Below are 19,945 nucleotides of genomic sequence, written 5' to 3' on the forward strand. Positions count from 1 at the left end.
ATGGCTGGAGATACTCCTAGACTTGAGAAAATATTATAGTGATTACAATGTACAATTGTGTGCATTATTACAACTGATTTTGCATATAGTTTGTTCAACAATGTGCTAGTTGGCACAACTGAATATTTGGATATCGACTGAACTGAAGGTCAAATATTTGAATAGTGAATTATTTGAATTGATTCAGCCCTATTACCTGGTGCTGGTTTATACCTCAGGAAAGGAAGCATGCAAATGGTGAACATTGATTTCCATGTTTTTCTCAATGGATGTTTTGAGGGGATAAGCAGTTTTTCTGATGCTTATTCCCCCGCCAAAAGATGAAAAAAAAGGAGAGAAAAAAAGATTCTAGAAGAAGCATATCAACCAGAACCACAAAAATTCTCCTATGCACCCCCCCACAAGACAGTGTTCAAAAACTTCATGGAAAATCCATAATTTCTTTTTTTCATGTCAGAATACAGATATGCTGACATGGCATATGAAACTAACCTAATAGTAATTTGGGTGGCACACCTTCGGATATGATCACTCAGCCACTATCCAAATAACTCAGCTCAGGGCAGTGGCACAATGGCTGACTAAAAGCAAGTGTGGCTTTGTGCACAAGGCAAGAAAATTAATGAGGGCCCCTTGGGCAGAAAAAGCGCACACACATGTATTTTTTCCATTATGTTAATGACACACTGGGGATTAGACAGCGACAGTCTAAATAGAGATATGTGTGATTAGAATGATTTTTCAATGCAATAACAATGAATGAGGAAAAAAATAAGTTCAAGTTTAATAATAAATATGGCAAGTTCTTTTGAGCAAACAATACTGACGGAGACTACATTCTGCACTCTACAAGTACAGACATGTACTGTACATGTGTACATGAGTAAAGTGCATGCAGTCTTGTACAAACACAATTGTCATAATTTTTCAGAAATACTGATGCGTTTATACAGAGGTTGAAATTGCTTGACATATTGCCTATCATGAACCAATCCTTTTCGATTAACTTCTGGCTGGGAAGCTTATCCCTTGGATTCCTGGAAAATAAGTACATGTACTGACATTATTAGGATTGCCAAAATAGAGCAGACCAGTCATCTTGAGGGAAGATGAAAGAAACTGTCTGTGCAACGGAAGCTCTTGAATTAATTACCAACAACTGTACAACTAAGTGTCTCTGCTTACCAGTGCTTTTATTTCCTGAACAAATTACAATCAATCCTAGTACAGCTGATTAGCTGGATGTGGAGTCTCAGACTCAAGACTCAATGTTGTGCTTTGCGATATAAATACATCTGCCATTTGCCCGATGTCTAACTCTATCAACTTTTTTTCACAAATAAGATGCTTGAGTGTCCTCACAAGTAAGCATAAAATTTGAGAACACTGAAACATAGACCCGGCTTGTGAACTCCTGAAGTTCAGGAGTTGAGATGGTTTCAGGATGTTCAGATGATGTAAGCCCAATGTGGAGGGAATATATCGGTACCATACTTCAAGATACTGTGCCCCTTACAAAAGCTTTGATATTTTTACACACACACTACCAACCCCAGAGCAAAACGTTATATCATGGGGGAAACGGATGTGATGACATCATGGCACAAAATGACATAACCATTCCATTAAGAATCACTGACAAATAACAGGAAACTATCATATTATGCAAGTACATGACGAATATACACACATTTTTACAGATGAGTAAATGGACCTGGATATGGTAAAGTGCTTTGTGGCAGACCACAACTGTGCTCAGTACTAAAAGGTCATTACAGCTTAAACGTTATTTTTAAAAATATATCTTCTGGCCTTACTTTGAGCATGAAAGAAATATTGTATCGAAACAGACTAGATTTGTTGCACTTTTATTTATTCAACTACTTTTCTTGGGCTGGCCTATTTACACTTCAACAAATTTTGTTGCCTGATTTCATGTTCAAAATAGTATTTTTCAATAAGGTCGTTTTAATGCACTTTTTCAGTAAGATACTTTTAGCACTGACGTGACAATCTGTCCTTTAACATGTAATTTCCACATTAAAATGACCACAGTAACCATGGTTACGCCATGCTGAACTCTGATCGATGCCACAACTATATATCCTCCTAGCAGATGACGTTACTGCAGTGGTATTGCACTCTGGCACCTATACTTAGTAACTAGACTTACATGTGCATTTATACAAGTCACAACACCATCCAAGTTGAAGGGGTAATCAAGCACTTCCACTACTTGTTCAGGACGGTGGTGCCATGGCAGGAATGGCTTTGATGGATTAGTATACGGCAGGGAAAACATGTTCTTTGCTACAATGCCACACAGTCGCCAGAGATTTTCATCAAATCACAACTTTCTGTGAATAACTGCAAAGGTCTACTGCTCCTGAGGAACAAATAGATGAAAGTGATCCTCTTCACTTGGTGACACTTGAGGAAAGACAAATAACATCAACTGAAAATGGTACACTCTGGTACATAAATCTAACTTAAATGTAATGCCATGCAATCTAATATATTATGAATCTAAGGTATAAGACAAGCCTATTTGAAGCATAGGTGAGCAATCTAACAGTTTAACGTCATTCTTACACTGTACTATTTACTTATTAAAGGAGCACTTCCACATCTTTGGTAGAGTTTTTTTGCATTTGTTTACAGGAGGGCACCAAGTAATAGTTAGCTGCCTGCTGAGCTTGGGGACATGACACATTTTTGTAAGTAGCTACTGGCTCAACTGTCTTCGGACCACTGACTCCACCAGGGACTTGTGCGTAAGCATAGACTGGAGACTGCAGACTCTTAATGCTAGAGTAAAAGTGCTCACTGCGTGTGGACACCTCCAAGGTGTTGGTTTTGTCTTCTGCAGATGTCTGGACGTGCGTCAATTGAAAGGATGTCTCTACAGTCAATGTAGAATTGTTTGCATGGTCTGACAGTGAATGTTTTCCAGTCGATTTATGCCTTTTTCTGTAGAAGCATGTTATGATGACTACCAAGGTAATGAGGACGGCAAGTCCAACAGCTCCAACTATGACTTCCACCATTGGGAAGGATGTGCAGAACATGGAAATTTCTCGGCTGATAAAGAGGATATTTGGGCTGTCGTCCACACTGCAGTGTGTGGTCTCTAAATCGACGATGCTAATGTCAGGTTGAGCCTCCAAGTAACTGGCAAGATCTGCCAGGGTGCAATTGCAGGCCAAAGGGTTGTCATACAACGACAAGGAGGTCAAATAACGTAGGTTCTGAATGGTTTGCACAGACAGCGTCTGAAGCTTGTTAGAGTTCAGATGAAGTTCATATAGGCCTGTGGTGAGCCCCTTGAAAGCGTCTGGATGGACGTATTCCAGCTTCATTCTGCTGAGGTCCAGGTAGTGTAGGTACTGCAGGTCTCCAAAGGGATCCTCTGGAAGTTCCCTGATGGGATTCCCCCTCAGATTGATGGTCTGGAGGCTTTGCCGTAAGTCGATATTGTTGTTTTTGAAGACAGTTGGGACTTCCTCCAGCTGATTATGGTCTAGCTGCAGGGTCATCAAGTTGGTTAAACCGGCAAAAGCATCTGCAGCTGTCATGCTTATCTCATTGTAGGACATGTCGAGATTGACTAGACCTTTAGCACCATGTAGCATCTCTTTTGAGATCTTAGACAGACGGTTATGGCTCATGTTCAGGTCCCGCAGACGTCTTAAATTTCTAAAGGCCCCATCAGGGATTTCCCGTAAATCGGAGATATGATTATGCGACAAGTCGAAAGTGACAAGTTGAGACGCCCGCAGATCAGGAACATGCTCCAAGTTTGTGTTGCTGAGAATCAGAGTGTGAGTGTCACTGAGGTCGGCAGACGCCAAGTCCGAATCATTCAGCTTTGCGTAACTGCAGTTTACCAGCTTGGCACCATTCCTTCTGTCGCACTTGCAGATCTGGCATAATTGTAGCACCTGAGAAGACTGGTTGAAAGATGGTGCGGCACAAGAAGTGAAGACAAAGCAGAGGGAGAGGAGAAATGGCCTACACACTGCAAATATCGCCATCTTACGACAGTGTTGTAAATTGCAAAGCTGGTGGAGGTCTGAAATGAACTGCTGGATTTTCGGGAATTTATAGGGTTTGCTTGTGCCCGACGCTCAACAGACTATGTCACCTATACAGGAACTCTGGCACCACAAGTTCTGGCAAGTCACGGTCTCCGTGAAAACCGGAATTGACATTATTTCCCTTAAGTTTTCATGCACAAAGGTTTCCTATTTATTTTTACTTCCTTCTGTGTAAAAGTGGTTTGCTGCCCTGGGTCAACCAGGATGTACACAACACAGAAATGAAAATGTCCTATTATTACTACAACTTTGACTGTAGCTGCAGACTAGCCCCCCCATGTCTTGATGTAACCCTGATGAATCTGCTTCATAATTTGTGCCGGCAGTCTCACTGTAAAGTAACGCTTAGTATCCTGCATTCCCGACTCATTACCATAAACAGTTCCAATGTTTATAGTCAGGGGCTATCAAAGCCAAAAGCACGAGAGTGACAGCTAGGCTTGAGAAAGAAAATTAACACTGTGAATGTGCAAACAGTAATGACAGTGTTGATTTCTTATTCAATTGCATAAGTCATGTGTTCCACAAAGGCTGTGTAGTGTTTTCAGAAAGCTGACATTTTAAAATGTCTCCATGACAAAAATGACTGAAATCCTGCTACTGCGGGAGAACTAACTTCTTTGCAAAATACAATTTTAGTACATAATGAAACTTATCTCTTCAAGGACAAATTCATATTCCTGCTTGTTAACTTATCCCCCCTCGGGGGACGGGGGGAGGGGGGTGAGGAGGCTTCAATGGTAGAAAAACGAGAGAATGTTTACTGACTGACTAATAATGGGACAGCACACACACCTTTATAATGCACACTTGTAATGACATTACCTACAGGTGCTAGACGAATAGTTTTATATGCATATGCAGCAAGGTACGAGACGGAGAGAACCCCCCTGCTTTGTGTTGGTCATTGTCTCGCAGGAATCTGGGGAACTCGTTTCAGACATCTTGGGAGGATGTGATAAGTAACAATAGTCTGGAATGTGTATAGGGACTGGACATGTTGGGGGGGTACCCCTCGGTCTCATTTCTTGCTGGGTATATTTATATGCTATTTGACTAATGTACAGACTGCAATTTGTACATCTTTGATTCACAGCACCATTTTACAGATGAGTACATATGCTTAGAAATGGTGAAGTGCTTTGTGATAGACCACAACGACATTGTTTGAAATTACTACGGTCCTTTTCAATGTAATTTCCACGTAAAAATGACCCCAAACACTGCCACCATGGTTGTGCCATGTTAACCTCTGATTGGTGCCACAAATATCCTAGCAGATGACATGTTTTCAGGGGTATTACACTCTAGCAAGTACGCTTAAACTTGATGTGCATATCAATTTCCAAATGCCCTCCTGGTCGAGATGGTATGTAATCAAGCACATATACCACATGTAAGTCATAATGGTGCCACCAGAGCGACAGCTGGCCGGATTCTAGTCTAAACGTAAAAAAGAAAAGTTCTTCTTAGTTTATGAAAGTAAGCTACAGTCGTTCGAGATCTTCTCACACACACATCACAGCCTTCCACTGTTCTACTTTTCTACTGCACTTGAGTAAAAACAGAAGAAAGTGGTTGTCTACCACACCCGAGCAAAAAGAAATACCCAGTTGAGAATGATACACCCTGGTATGTGGATAACAAACTGCAATCTGTGTATGTAATGTGTAGGATAAGCCTACTTGTAGCACAGGTGAGCAATCTGGTATGACTCACGTTTGACCTGACAGTTTGATGTCGCTCTTATACAGTACTGTTTACTCGTTAAGGCAGCACTTCCGAGGCTTTGGAAGAGGTTTCTGCTCTTTTTTTTTACAGGATGGCATCAGGTAACTGTCATCTGGCTGTTGTCTCTGCGGAGATGACACATTTTTGTAAGTAGCTGCTGGCTCAATCGTCTTCGGACCACTGACTCCACCAGGGACTTGTGCGTAAGCATACACTGGAGGCTGCAGGCTCTTAACGCTGGAGTAAAAGTGCTCACTACGGGTCTTGGTGTTATCTTCTGTAGATGTCTGGACGTGCGTCAATTGAAAAGATGGCACTGCATTCACTGAAGAGCTGTTGGTGTGGTCTGACTGCCTTTTTCTGTAACAGTATATAATGATGATTGCTATGGCAATGAGGACAGTAAGTCCCACAGCTCCAAGTAGGATTTCTACAGTGGGGAAGGATTTACTAGACATGCGTTCTGTGGTTCCTACAGTAGTGGGGGATATACAGAACATGGAAATGTCTTGGCTTTTGAAATCAATATTTTGGCCGTCATTGACATTGCAGTTTGTGTGCTTCAAACAGACAATGCTAATGTTAGGTCGAGCCTCCAAGTACTTAGCAAGGTCTTCCAGGGTGCAATTGCATACCAAAGGGTTGTCGTATAAGGACAGGGAGGTCAAACGATGTAGGTTCTGAATAGTTAGTATAGACAGCGTCTGAAGGCTATTGGAATTTAGATAAAGCTCATGTAAGCCTGTCGTGAGCCCCTTGAAAGCATCTGGATGGACATATTTCAGCTCCATTCTGCTAAGGTCCAAGTTATGAAGGTACTTCAGGTCTCCAAAGGGATCCTCTGGAAGTTCCTTGATGGGATTCCCCCTCAGATTGAGGGTCTGGAGTTCCTGCCTTAAATACCTGTAGTTGCTTTTGATGGCACTCGGGACTTCGTCCAGCTGATTGTGGTCTAGCCGCAGGGTCTTCAAGGACGTCAAATTAGCAAAAGTGTCGATGTCTATGGTGTTTATATTGTTGTGAGAGACATCAAGATTGATCAGGCTCACAGCACCACCTAGCATCTCTCTGGTGAGTTTAGACAGACGGTTTTGGCTTATATCCAAGTGTTCCAGCTCTCTCAAATCAGGTCTATTCTCACCAACGGGTGATTCACTCAAATCTGAGATCTGATTATGTGACAAGTCCAAAGTGACAAGTTGTGGTGCCTGTACAGCAGGAAAGCGCTCCAAGTTTGTGTGGCTGAGGATCAGTGTGCCAGTGTCACTGAGGTCAGCAGACGCCAAGTCAGCAACATTCAACTGTACGGAACTACAGTTTACCACCTTGGCATCATTCGTTCTATCGCACTTGCAGGTCTGACATAAATCCTTCTGCATTGGCAGCATCGTTGTTTCCACTTCAACCAAAGATGATGTCGATACGAGAGGCTGGTCTTGAGACGGAGTGGAACAAGAAGTGAAGACAAAGCAGAGAAACAAGAGAAACAGCCTGTACACTGCAACAATCTCCATCTTACTTCGCTCTTGTCAATTTTGGAGCAGCAACTAGACTTGACGGAGGTCTGAAATGAATGACTGGATTTTACAGGTCTGTCTGTGCCTGACACTAAACCAGACTGTGTTATCTAGATGGGAACTCTGGCACCATAAGTTCTGGCAAGTCACCGTTATTGTGAAAACTGGAAGTGACATCTGTCTGCAAATTTCCCCAAACATTTTCCTGCACACAAGTTTCCTATTTATTTGGTTTTAGTCAGTGGAAATGAGTTTGCTGCTTGGGCGTCAACCAGGACATGGCCAGTATAAACAAAAATAATTTATAATTACGACAGCTTTGACTGCAACTGAGACTAGCCCCCCCTTCCTTCCTTCTTAGTACTTGGTAGAAGCCGGTGTCTTGTGATGAAGATCTCTTTTTGGCAGAGATTTAGAATCCCATAAACAATGATTTCATTTAAGTTGCCCCCCAAACAGTAACTGTACCCCTGAAATCATTCCCCAAAAAAATGCAATACAAAACCAACAACACAAAGCAATGAAATATGGAAAGGCTGCGTAGCACCGTGGTCAGAATATTGACAAGAATATAATATCAGTGCTCTGAAACATGTAATTGCCGAGCTTTCGGTAACTGAGTACCTTCTTCAGGGCAAGCAGATTCAGTTCTGGATCAGATTCTGTATTATATTCTTGTCAACACAAACCACCAAGTTTTGTTGTTGAATATTGTAATGTTAGCCATTTCTTTCCTGAAAACCAGAAACAGAGAATTCAACAAAATGAGGATACCTGTGCATCAGTGCTTCCATTATTGGCTCTGTGTTACGGCTGGTCAAAAAGCACTACATAGCCTCAAACAAGCAATGAATCCTCCATAATCTTGATTGAGTGATTTGGGACTGAATCAAATTAAAACCTACGCGGAGTAGCCTTTTTTCGGTACCAAGTCATAGTCATGTTTTGGCCATTATTCAACATTTTGTTGTCCCTGCGTATGACGGACCACGCCACACAACTTGATCATGAAATTGGCTTTGATGTATTGATAACAATTACTATTGTAGTAAAGTTATAAGGCAGGAAACATCAGAATAGAAATTTACACTTTCCTAGTATCTGATTTGTCTTTTTTTGTGGCTCTGTAAAAATATGAGTCAAAAAGGACCTTACTTAGAAGTGGGTGAAGCAGTGGCATTGTGCAATGAGTAATTCCAGGTACTCCATTCTTAAAAAAAATAAATCAATCACCCAAAAGAGCAAACTTTTTTTTACCAATGGGAGGGGGGATATTTCAGCATGCACACTGGTGAGTTAATGTGTAGTTACATTCCTGTTTTAAAAAGACTTTTATGGTCAAACTGACATGACTAGGTGGAACAGTTTAAAACTAACCTCCAACCCAAAGGGCCAGGGTAAGAACTCTGTTAGCGTCATGACTCGTGACTGTGGTAATTTAACAGGCTGAACATCCTTGAACAACAATCAAACAGGAGTCAAAGCTAAGATCAGGGTCTGTTTTTCGACTTTTAACTTTTCAATAACTTGCAAAGGATACCGCAGTGTTACTTTCGATATTTACCACCATCCACACAAAATTTGCTAGTTTAGTTTCATTTCTTTCCTGGAAGTTTTGCAACAAAATTTGCTAGTTTAGTTTAATTTCTTTCCTGGAAGTTTTGCAACATGAACAGGCTACGAGTCAGAACATTTTACTCATTCGCAGAACAAATCAATCATGCGCACAGAATCCTTGGACAACAGCAGTTGCGGTGTTTGTGTTGATTGTTTGTGCTCTATTTTCTCCAGTACCGACAGTGGGCTACAAACAAGGTAAAGTACATTCCCTGATATCCAAACAGAAAATGAATGAGGGAGCACTCGTCCAAAATAGGTACACTTGCACAACTTCCTGTACTTAAAACTGAAAGATCACCTGCAAACTCACTGAAAAGCAAAACAGCTTGGACTCAGATTTTCAGAACTAAAAGTAAAAGTAGAAATGTGGAATGACAATAAAAACTACAGTACCACTGTGAATAAACAAACAATAACAGCTGTGCTGATTTCTTTCTCCTGAACCTCGGGTCTCACCTGTCATTTTCCTTCGGGCAGCTCGGGCGGACTTTTTCAGTTGTCCCAAAGGTCTGTACCCTGGAGAGTGTTGCGGACGCTTTGGTGTTTCTGTGTCTCTTCTGAGATCCTGTAACCTGTGAACAAGCACAGCATTTATCCAACTTAACATGGCATCCCAGGACATCTTGTAGCGACAATTTCCACAAGGCTTTGCCGTGTTTAAGGGTTTTCCAAGTCACTCCAGTTTTGAAGGACTTATCCAATTCATTTTGCTGTTGTAAAAATTGGGCGATCACAAGATTAAATCTTCCTCACAATACCAAGACAAATAAACAACTTAAAACACATATCAAGAAGAATACATTTGTCTTAGTAATTTATGCTAACCAAACACTTGGTGCATACAGGGCTCTCTGGTCTGTGCATTAAACCTACGAGTCCCAAATCCTCCGCTATTAAGTGCTATAAATGATTTCACATAAACCCTTGGGGGATAGGGTTAAAGAGTGCATACACAAGTATAAATGAATGAATGAATAATGTCAAGTTGAAAGAACCCAGAGAGTCTTCTAAATGTGCAGTAAAAGCAAACCTTCAGTGCAACAGTTGGAGAACAGTTATTTAATATTGAATGTTGTGAAGTAAATGTATCTTACCACAGCATAGCTCATTGTTAGCCCATTATTACGAGCTGTTATATAACTATGATTGACAAGATGCTTCTGGACAAGGAAAGGTTCGATATTACGCAATGGAGAACAAGTTCTCTTTGGAAAGATATCCATGGAAACAAAATAATTTGAAAGACACTACATGTAGGCAGTGTTGTAGTCGAGTACTTTCCGAGTACCAACGTTCTCCGCAAAATACTGAACTGGGTAAGAGGGAATAAAGCCAGAGTGCACAGGCATTTGATGGTAAATGGGCAAAGGTAAGATTACAAAATAAATGTTAGACTTCAGACACTCCCAGTTGTGTAAAATTTGAGTTTTGAGGGGAAAAGTACTCGGAAAGTACTCGGCCGAGTATTTTCCGAGTACTTTTTGTCCTAAAAAGTTAATTTTAATCAAACAGTGAAGGTCTGAAGTCATTATGTTGCTTTGTACCATCAAATGCCGATGTACTTCAGCTTTGTTCCCTCCTAACTAGTTAAATATTTGGTAGAGAGAGAACTTGGTTCTCAAAAAGTACTCGACTACATCACTGCATGTAGACATTTACGCAATAATGTTATTAAAAGTCATGACAAATTCATGACAGCAATCAATTGAAATAAACAAAAGGGACGTTTGTGGTAACAAACTGCTAAAGTGTTAATTTCAGAATACAAAAAAAAATTATGTAGTTCAGTTTCCAACCCCTCACCTTTCGTTGATCACTTCTTCAGTACAATCGTATGGTATCACATTGGCATAAATGTTGATGGGATGAATATGGCGAAGGAAATCACGGACCTAGAGATTACATCAATTAGAAGGAAAAAAATTACATATAATGAAAACTGCAGGCATTTATCAATGGAGAAAGCGTGCCAAATATTTGATGCTTAAATGTGACTCAATTCCACAAAGTGAATTGCAAAGCCATGATTTTAGTAATTTTGGTTTCGTTTGCAATGGAGGGAACAAAGCTCTTTATTCTGACACATCGTTCACTTCGGTACCACGATGAGATTGGACATAGGGATGGAGAACGTTGAGGGCTCGCCAATGATCTACATTAGGTAAGATTCTTTCAAAGGCCTAGAACTCACAAGTGGCTTGGTGATCACATAATTTAAGAATTAGTCAAACATGAAAATGCCAACTTTTGAAATACATTCAGAAAAAAAGTCACACTTCAGGTGGGTATTTTGAAGAGGAAACAGTGGTAAACAACTGGTTATAAAGTTTACTAACAGCATTTGGCCTGGTAACTCACCTCACTAAATGACGAATGGAATGAGAAGCACAGCCGGTACCGGTGCCTGACCTTTCTGTTCAAGAGGAAAAGGACCACACATGAAGGCTGGAATTTCGAGGAAATGTTTGTGAAAACAGAACAGTCAAAAACATCCTGGAAGTTTGCACAGTCACTTTACAAAACATTAGTTACGCTATGTTTAGTTGACCTTAGAATGAGATGATGACCTCTAGCGTGGTTGGCTTATAATGATTCCAAAAATCTCAACTCCCTAAAGGATGTGGGCCTCTTTATCATGAACAAAAGCAAAGCAGTATTGTGTTAGGTACTGAACTTTGTATACATCTGTGGTATTCAAAGAACAGCCCAGGATGTGCACAGGGTCACTCCACATTTTCTGGCGAAATGACGCTGATTCAACAATAACACACCTGATGTATTGTCTGTAAATAAGACAGTCAATCTGTCTTTAGTGCAAAGGTATTTATTGTGAAAGAAGGGTCGTGATTTCAGAGAACAGGAAGGATATTGCAAATTGTTTGGGTTGCCACTTACTTGAGTACATCGGACGGGCGGGCATTGCTAGTGAACCACATGGTACTAGGGACAACTACTAAAACATCGGTGGCGGTTGGCATGGAACAATCCTGAGGAGAAAAAGGGACATCGATCAAAAGCTGCTGCTCAGAGATTCACGTCCAACTGGTAATTGGCACAATGACAAAACCGTGATGCAATCGGCGATGCAGCCCATTCTCAATCATTTCTGACAGTCTCTATTGGTAACTGTGCATGTACGTACCACGTATCTACAGGCATGGACCTGTGTGCTTTTTCCATCGGTAGTCAGGTGCTTGGCAAGTTCCGGAACCCTCTTATACTGTGCCATGACTACTGCTGACACGTGTACCTGAACATTACAGACAGCAAGAGGTTGACCTTACAGGCAAAACTGAATCTGAAGTGCAAGAACTGAAGCCCATTCAATTTGGAGAAAGTTTTCACTGTTTAAAAATGGCCAACTGCATACATGTCTGTAACAAAGCTGAAATTGTGTCAAAAATGACTCTGAATCTCAGAGACCCTGCATGGTCTAACCTTGGTGAAGATGGGTCTCTGTTCTTCTCTGGTAGGGATGAGTAGATTATCAGTGCCTTCGTTATCACCAAATTTAAATATGGGGATAAAAATGTGTTTGGTCGGTCTTAAACATGTGTTTAAGACTGGCTCAGGAAAATGGAAGCGACTAATGCCCAAGCTGCAGGCGAGGACATTATCAGCGTTCGTTCTCCCGAGCAAAGTCTTAAACGTTAGTTTGAGACCAGCCAAGTATATATTTATTCCCATTCATAAATACGTTTTTATTCTAGGAGTCAAAAGAATTTAACATGTGATGCATTTCCAACGCTTTTGTTCTAAAATTTTACTTTCTTTTTCCTGAACACCCCAGTCCATTTTATGGTATGTTCCTTTTGAAAGTTGTCCAATGGAATCCTTTTCAATGAACTTGGCACATGAGTGGTGTGTCGCGTGCACAAAGACTCCTGATCAATCGACCTGATTAAATTGTCTTGTATCCATGCGCTTGTGTGTGATTTACGCAGCGGACATAATCACTTCTCAGCAGGCATTATCAAATATTAATACACAGTCAAGTTACGCATTTCAACCAATAGGAATAGATAAACTGTCCTACATGTAGGTCTTCATGAATAACAAACAAAGCCCCAATGAGGGCTCAGCAGGCAGACTCACTATCCAACACGGAACATAAAAAGTGACATTTGAGGAGGGCGGCAAATTAAATTGGTGGCCATGATGTTACTTGATCTTCTCTTACCTTTAGATTAAACTCCTTGCTGATCTCCACAAACAGGTACTCATAGCCGTATTTGGCCTTGCAAGCCAGACGGACCATGTGTGTGGGGCTTTTCTGGATCTGTCTGGTAAATTGACAAAAAAAAAAAACAACGTAAAATATAATAAGTGTTGCCACTTAAATCTATTCCGCAAAATGTAACACAATTCTCAAATAACAATCCCGTCACCTTGTGTGAATTTTTAGTTGAAACAGATGTTCAGGGTTCCCAGTGTGGCAAAAATTCCTGATTTTTCACTGAGAAATTTTCAAATTTTAGGCTACTTTATTTGAATATATTCCTGGTATGACCTGTCTTCCGTACTGTTGAAGAAGCATCAGACATGAAGAAAATATTACAGATGGACCGCCTTCTGTTTGGGACAATCAAAGTCCCTAGTTTTTCCCTGCTTTCAGGCATTCTTTTCAAATTCACTGACTTTTCCATGACTTGAAAAAAGGGGAAACTAAGTTTCCAAGTTTTCCCTACTTTTCAGGAGAGCTGGGGACCCTAACACAATTTTTATAACGATTTAGAGCGTAAATTAGGTAATCACTTTGAGATGCAATTTTTTTTGGGGGGGGTGGGATTTGAAAGAAGCCAGATGGCTTGAAACGATAACTCCATTCATCACATTGACAATGGTGCAGATATTGACAAAAAGCCAAAAAAGAAACAGAAGTTATTAGATAAAGAAAACATAATTCACTATGTATACCAAGTAACTTAGTAAAGTCTGTAAATAATCATTGAGACGGAAAAATTCTGCCCCCCCAGTGAAATGTATCTCTACATAACAATCAGTTACATTTTCATAGAAAATACATAAGACGGTCATCTGCCTCCTTTCCTAAAGCTTAAGGAATTTCAAATGTTTGCTTAAAACACTTGATTTGCTACACAATCCGAAGGAGTTCCATAGAACAAAGACTTGTTGGTTCAGAGTAAAACAAAAGAAAGACACTCACTTCTCCACTAAATTCAGAAGGGCATCCCTTGACTGTTCCTGTTTTGGTAGAGGAAAGAAAATTAAGCAAGGATTTCACAATCTAACGTGAGTATCTTCCTTTCTGAGTAGTCTTGGTACAAGACGTCCAGCAGACTGCATACTGACATCACTGACAGTGGATGTCCTTTAGTTTTTATATGCAAGCTTTCAGTGCCATAATAGATCTTTGATTTGTGTTGGTTAACTAAGGTGAACCAAATACACTCATCAGTGTACTGTGAAAGAGCTGGTAACGTGCCACAAAGTGGTGGCGCTAGATAGGAAACAACACCACCAAGAGTATCCTTTGCCGGGACTACATTTGAGTTGTGTTCTCTCTGAGAGGAAGTCTACAAAAGCACGGAACCATGACCCCAAGAGGGACACCAATTTGGTCAACTAAGGGCCCTTTAACACAGACTGGCCGTAACCCAGGCTGATGACAGCAATGTGCCACACTGCCACACAACATTCCACGCAAGGCAGAAGCCACTAGGTTTGTCAATCATTACGTTACTGACTTATAAAAATAGACCCCACAAGACGTATCGAAGATACAATGAGCAAATGTCCAACCATGCCAGCCAGTTTGTGATGTCATACTAACGAGACTGCCAGAATACATCATGGCTGATTCGGGCGCCGTGTTCTTGACACGGGTTTCTTGTTCTCGCGCTCCTACGGCCGGAACACGGCTCAAGAACACTGTTCTCGAAACAGGATCACACACCATCTCCTTGTCTGGGTTTTACAGGAACACACGGAAAAACTAGCTTGTGAGATTTTGATTTTTGAACAGCTGTAAAAATAGGGAGATGGTTTACAAAGTTGGAGACAATAGGAAGTTTTGCAAAATTAACATTATTAACAGCACAGAAGTGAATGTTCCTGTTTAAATAGAAAAGAATTCAGCCCAGTTGTCCAAGCATTAACTCTCGAATAGTTTACTACGATATGGACGCCGCCATGTTGCTTGTCACTAACAACCAGCGATGACCAATTATACGTTCCTGGTGTTCAAGCGGCCGACCTAAGAACCACAAATCAAGCTGTTCATGAACATATGAGAACAAGCCGCCCGAACTCGGCCCATAAGTGCATCATGTATTTGTGCGATATCTGTGACATGTTATGCAGGTTTGGGAGCACTACAGTCTGTCGACCTATCGCATGGTTCACTGCATAAGTCCCATACAAACTCACTCTGTTTGATATTTTGTATCGCACAGGCTTCCGTTACCACTAGTCTGTTGAGCCCCATTTCTTGTTTATTTGACGAAATAAAAATGCTTGTAATTTGTATCTCGGGAAGTGGATATGACTTGGATTACAGATGAAAAAAAATTACATGCCGGTCAGTGATTCCCCTATTTTTAATATGATGCAAAATCCAGCGATATCACCAGGATATTCTGTAATTTCCTGTAACCTGTCAGAAACCCCCAAAATCCCCCACTATCAAATTGCTAGCTTTGTAATAAAAGTAGGGCAGGAGGAGTATGACGCTCAATACGACAAATGCTCATATGCTCAATACAACACCATACCTGTAATGGGAATTTCAAGGAATTTCCCCTAGGGCTATACCGAATATCCGGATATTCCATCCGATCGATTGTCGAATATTCGAATATTATTTTTCAAAGTTGAATGTTCTAATGCAAAATTCATGAAAAGGAAGGGAAAATTTTCTTTTGTTTTAAATGAGAAAAATTGCACTTTGGAGGCTTATTTCAAGCAGATTCGAATGAACAGCTTCAGAAATCTTACAATTCAAAAAGTAAATCATTCAATAAACAATTTAAAAGAAATAGAAATTTTCAACAGGGTCAGAAGTCTTGTTCATCTCTTAAATCTTGCCAAATCGTGGCTGGAGATACTCCTAGATGTGAGAAGCTCTTATATTGATCATTATGTACAATCTGTGTGTTATTGCAACTGATTTTGTATATAGTTAGTTCATTAACAATCTGTCGGTCAGTGCAACTGAACATTTGGATATTTGATCAAATTGAACATCGAATATTCTAATAGTGAATTATTCGAATTGACTCAACCCTAATTTCCCCCAAACATCAAAAAGGAAAGAGGGACTCAATAGTGAAAACATCATCGATCATGAAGGTATCACCGTGTACTTGACTCCTTTGATCAGAAGAATGGGTGCTGATAAGACAGAAGTTGGGGGACATTATCAGCGGCGATTCTCCCAACATACCGGTATTTATTCCCATTCATAAATTCCTTCTGAGACATGCAGTCAAGTTGACAAAATAATAAATTTCCACCAATGTCGCTCAACGATTTCACTTCAAAACAATTTCATGATTTGAAATAGCTCTCTTGTTAGTTTCAGTATTCTTTGAGCCCAATTTTTTTTCCCCACAAAAAAGTGTTATCCAACAAGTCACTATGAATGAAAATTGATATGAACAAATAACTTGCTTAATGCTTACTCTGCTTGGAATGTACATAGCCTCAGGCACACAGAAAGTAGTGTCCACATAAACACTCTTTATGTCTTTTATCCTGGAGTAAGGAGAATTATAAACGATCAAAGAGAGAGTTAAAATGTACAGGCACCAGCTCAAAGAAAAAAATAAAGACGAGATGGAAACTTGCAAATTCACTATTCCTCATTTGATTGCTAGGTACACAATGGTTGAAAGTTTAATTTAAATCAAATGGACGAACTTTTAAAGTGAAAGATTTCAGAAAACAGTTCTTTTATTTTCAGATTATTTAATACGTGGTGTAATTTCGCAAGATACCATCTTTCACTCAGGAACAAATGACGAGGTGGGCACAAAAGTAACCATAGTGGGTCATGAAAATAGATTGCTGTAAATTGCTAGTGCGCCCTCTACTGACAAAAGAAGCAAACTCATTGAGTACAGTAAACTGCATTTCAGTGAACTGGCTCCATATCACACTGGTTTCTGACTACAAACTCTTGTAGAGCTTTATCACAATCTTTAACACATTCTTAAAACACACACCTGTGGAATTTTTATGGAGGGCAAGCTAGTTTCTCTTTCAGTGTGCCAGGTGACAAGTCTTACGTACTTCTGGAAAACCATGGGTTGCCATGGGATCAACTTTTAAATGGGAAACCCAACACTGTTTCAAGTGAAAGAGAAGGAAATTTCCAATTCCTTGCTATCACTAAAGAGATTTCCATGATGGTGTTCATGACCAAAACTTGTTCTGAGAATTCATCATGAATGTGCTTTTTAAAGTCAGAGGTGTTTTCTGCAGATAAAACTAAATAAAGTTTCCTGCTGAATGATACTTGATTTATGGCTGTTGAATAATGGTGATGTTATATTTCGGTCATGAAATATGATTTCAACCTGTTTCATCCACAATCGCATTCTGAATCATCAGGAAATTTTCAAATTTCAAAATAATCAAAATTAATCAGTCCCAATTATTTCTGTTTACAACCTTCTCAGTTACAATCAATGCCTAGTTACACAATGATCAGTCACATTTTGAGTGATCAACTGCATATGGAAATCTTGAACACAGCACCCAGCGGCAACGCATGCCTCTGTAGGAAGTGTTATGGCGGGTCAGAGCCCAAATTTTCGTACGTAGTTCCAAAGTGACTGACCTGTTCCCAGAATGCAGCGGTACCATGCGCGCTGCTTCGCCCTTGGCCAAACGGAAGTCCCCGGTGTAAAGGACGTTCCCCTCATCCCCTTCAAACAGAAACCTGTAAAGAAGGGGTGGGAATGGGGAAATAAAAAGAAATAAGAAGTGTAACTAAATCAGCAAGGACACAAAACTTTCAGTGGCTGCACATGGTGAGAGCTACATGAACAGGAGAGTGTGTTATATTCAATGTGAACGATACATATACATTTGTACACATTACGCTTGAACTGGGATATGTCATCGGGATCTGGACAGCAGAATGGAGAAAGAGAGAACTTTCCAGAGCAGAAAAGTATTAAATTGGTACATGAAAGAAAAAGAGAAAGAAAAACAAGAAGAGAAAAAAGGAAAACACACCAAAAAATTCCCCGCTGCTTTGTAAAACACAGTCCAAACTTGCAAAGGAAAAAAACATGCACATGTACTCCGAGATAATGGCAACCGCAATGTTCTATAAGAAATTGGGCTTTTACCTTAAATTCCGGTTTTAAAATAAAAATACAGAAGTTGATCATATGCTTGTAATATTGATAACGTGCTTTCCTCTTTGCCCATAAGGAAACCACTGTATAATGGCTGCTGTTGAAAAAGGGGAAGAAGTTTAGTATCGGTTGCCTGGTCAAATTGTAGAAACCTGTCCACTCTTTTTTCCTTTTACCCACAAAACATGTTGGCACTTAAACAAAAACAGCTGTAAAGAGAAAGAAGGAATACTGGCGAACCAGATCAAGGACTGAGAGAACTAATATGCAATGGGTGCCGACTAAACCAAGCAATGAAACCAACATCATAAAACAACATGTATGCGTACTTCCCAACACTAACATACTTTTGATGTTAGTCTTAATTAAGGCACAAGCAACGCTGAGTTTTAAAGGGCCAAACAAAAATACAGTTGTGTTTCCTATTCCTATGGAAAAAAAGTTGAATAGGTGGAAAAATCATCTTTAGTTCTAAATTTGCTAGCCAAAATATTAGGGTTGGGTGGTCACGGTTGTTAATTAATATTGTGCATAAAAATAAAACTCTAGGGTTGGCATCACAAGTTTTTGTTTGTTAATAATTTTTCAAATAAAAAGATACAGGTTCTACACGATTTTCGGAGTCGGGTCAGGTAACCAGAAACATAATTTTTTGGGGGGGGGCCTTATACAATTGTGATTCATGGATGTACATGTAGTGTTGAATTGAAACTGTATGTGATTCCAAGACACATTTATTTACAAAGTACATACATGTACGTAGCTACAGCAAATGACAAACGGCATTGTTTGTGGAGGAATCACATCAAGAAGGGACTTGACTTTTGTGTCTGCCATGTCTTATAGATCTATGAGGGTACTATACCATGTCAGAAATATGACCCTCCATTTCAAATGCCGGGGGATGGAATAGGTACCTGGTAATTGTGATGTCTGACAATTCCTCTCTCCCATTTTTTGTCTGCACTTCAGAGGGATCTGGGTAAAGTCTAAACTCTGTCTGCAGAAAGCTTTTGGTAATTACGGGGTAGTGATACATGTACATGTAGTTGTGAAACTTCCACTACTTCAAGGACATGAAGTTACAATGGTGGGTCACAAATGTGACCAAGTACATCATAATATGGAATAAGTCTCTGAGGTCGTTTCACGTAATGGCCGAGTAAAGTGGGGATGTGGGTAAATGTTGAAAAATTGATGTGGCGGTTTCTGTATATTTTGGAAGTTTTATGTATGAAAGGTTACCATCAATACACTTGTAATGTGTACCATTTGAAAGCTTATGAAATTCTCTTTCTGACCATGGACATATCTCAAAAAGTCACTTTGGGACTTATTCCTGATTTCGATGTACCGGGTCACAAATGTGTTCAAACATTAAAACCTGTACAAGGTCACCACTAGATCAGATGCTGCATTTCTTTCCACTTGCATCCAGCCAAAAAAACCCTTCTTTCCATTCAAATGAGGACGTCATATTTGTGACCCTAAATGTGCCAATGAAGAAGCCATTGGAGGAAAAAGCCATCAATTCTTGTGTTTTTGTTCCTTCACGGTGGAACCTTGAAAGTTAAAGGTATTGGGTTCACCTTTTTACCTTCTGCTGCTCCTTTTATTTAGTATTTTGCTTTCAATCCACAGTTCTAGACTT

The 19,945-nt window shown here is 40.0% G+C and overlaps 3 protein-coding genes across 5 annotated transcripts in view; all 3 read right to left on the bottom strand.

Annotated features, from left to right (window-relative positions):
* Positions 1–19,945, bottom strand: part of dclre1c (DNA cross-link repair 1C) — a 45,327-nt gene that overhangs the window by 14,548 nt on the left and 10,834 nt on the right. For all 3 annotated transcript variants that reach the window (XM_022245396.2, XM_087135509.1, XM_087135508.1), the window contains 9 exons: positions 17,769–17,870; positions 16,609–16,681; positions 14,133–14,170; positions 13,146–13,248; positions 12,108–12,215; positions 11,861–11,952; positions 11,324–11,378; positions 10,769–10,857; positions 9,422–9,537 (listed from right to left, as the gene is read on the bottom strand). In XM_022245396.2, the coding sequence (XP_022101088.2) occupies positions 9,422–9,537; positions 10,769–10,857; positions 11,324–11,378; positions 11,861–11,952; positions 12,108–12,215; positions 13,146–13,248; positions 14,133–14,170; positions 16,609–16,681; positions 17,769–17,870 (776 nt within the window). The remainder of the gene's footprint in view (positions 1–9,421; positions 9,538–10,768; positions 10,858–11,323; positions 11,379–11,860; positions 11,953–12,107; positions 12,216–13,145; positions 13,249–14,132; positions 14,171–16,608; positions 16,682–17,768; positions 17,871–19,945) is intronic.
* On the bottom strand, positions 761–5,811 carry LOC110984872 (uncharacterized). Its single transcript, XM_022245462.2, has one exon. The coding sequence runs from the start codon at positions 4,032–4,034 to the stop codon at positions 2,610–2,612; it is 1,425 nt and encodes a 474-aa protein (XP_022101154.2). The 5' UTR covers positions 4,035–5,811; the 3' UTR covers positions 761–2,609.
* LOC110984864 (uncharacterized) lies at positions 5,857–9,360 on the bottom strand. The gene has a single exon (XM_022245450.2). The coding sequence runs from the start codon at positions 7,340–7,342 to the stop codon at positions 5,858–5,860; it is 1,485 nt and encodes a 494-aa protein (XP_022101142.2). The 5' UTR covers positions 7,343–9,360; the 3' UTR covers position 5,857.

Source organism: Acanthaster planci, linkage group LG04 (genome assembly GCF_054643075.1).
Source record: "Acanthaster planci isolate LZ-2023a linkage group LG04, COTS_SCS, whole genome shotgun sequence".
NCBI classification, from domain to species: Eukaryota; Metazoa; Echinodermata; class Asteroidea; order Valvatida; family Acanthasteridae; genus Acanthaster; species Acanthaster planci.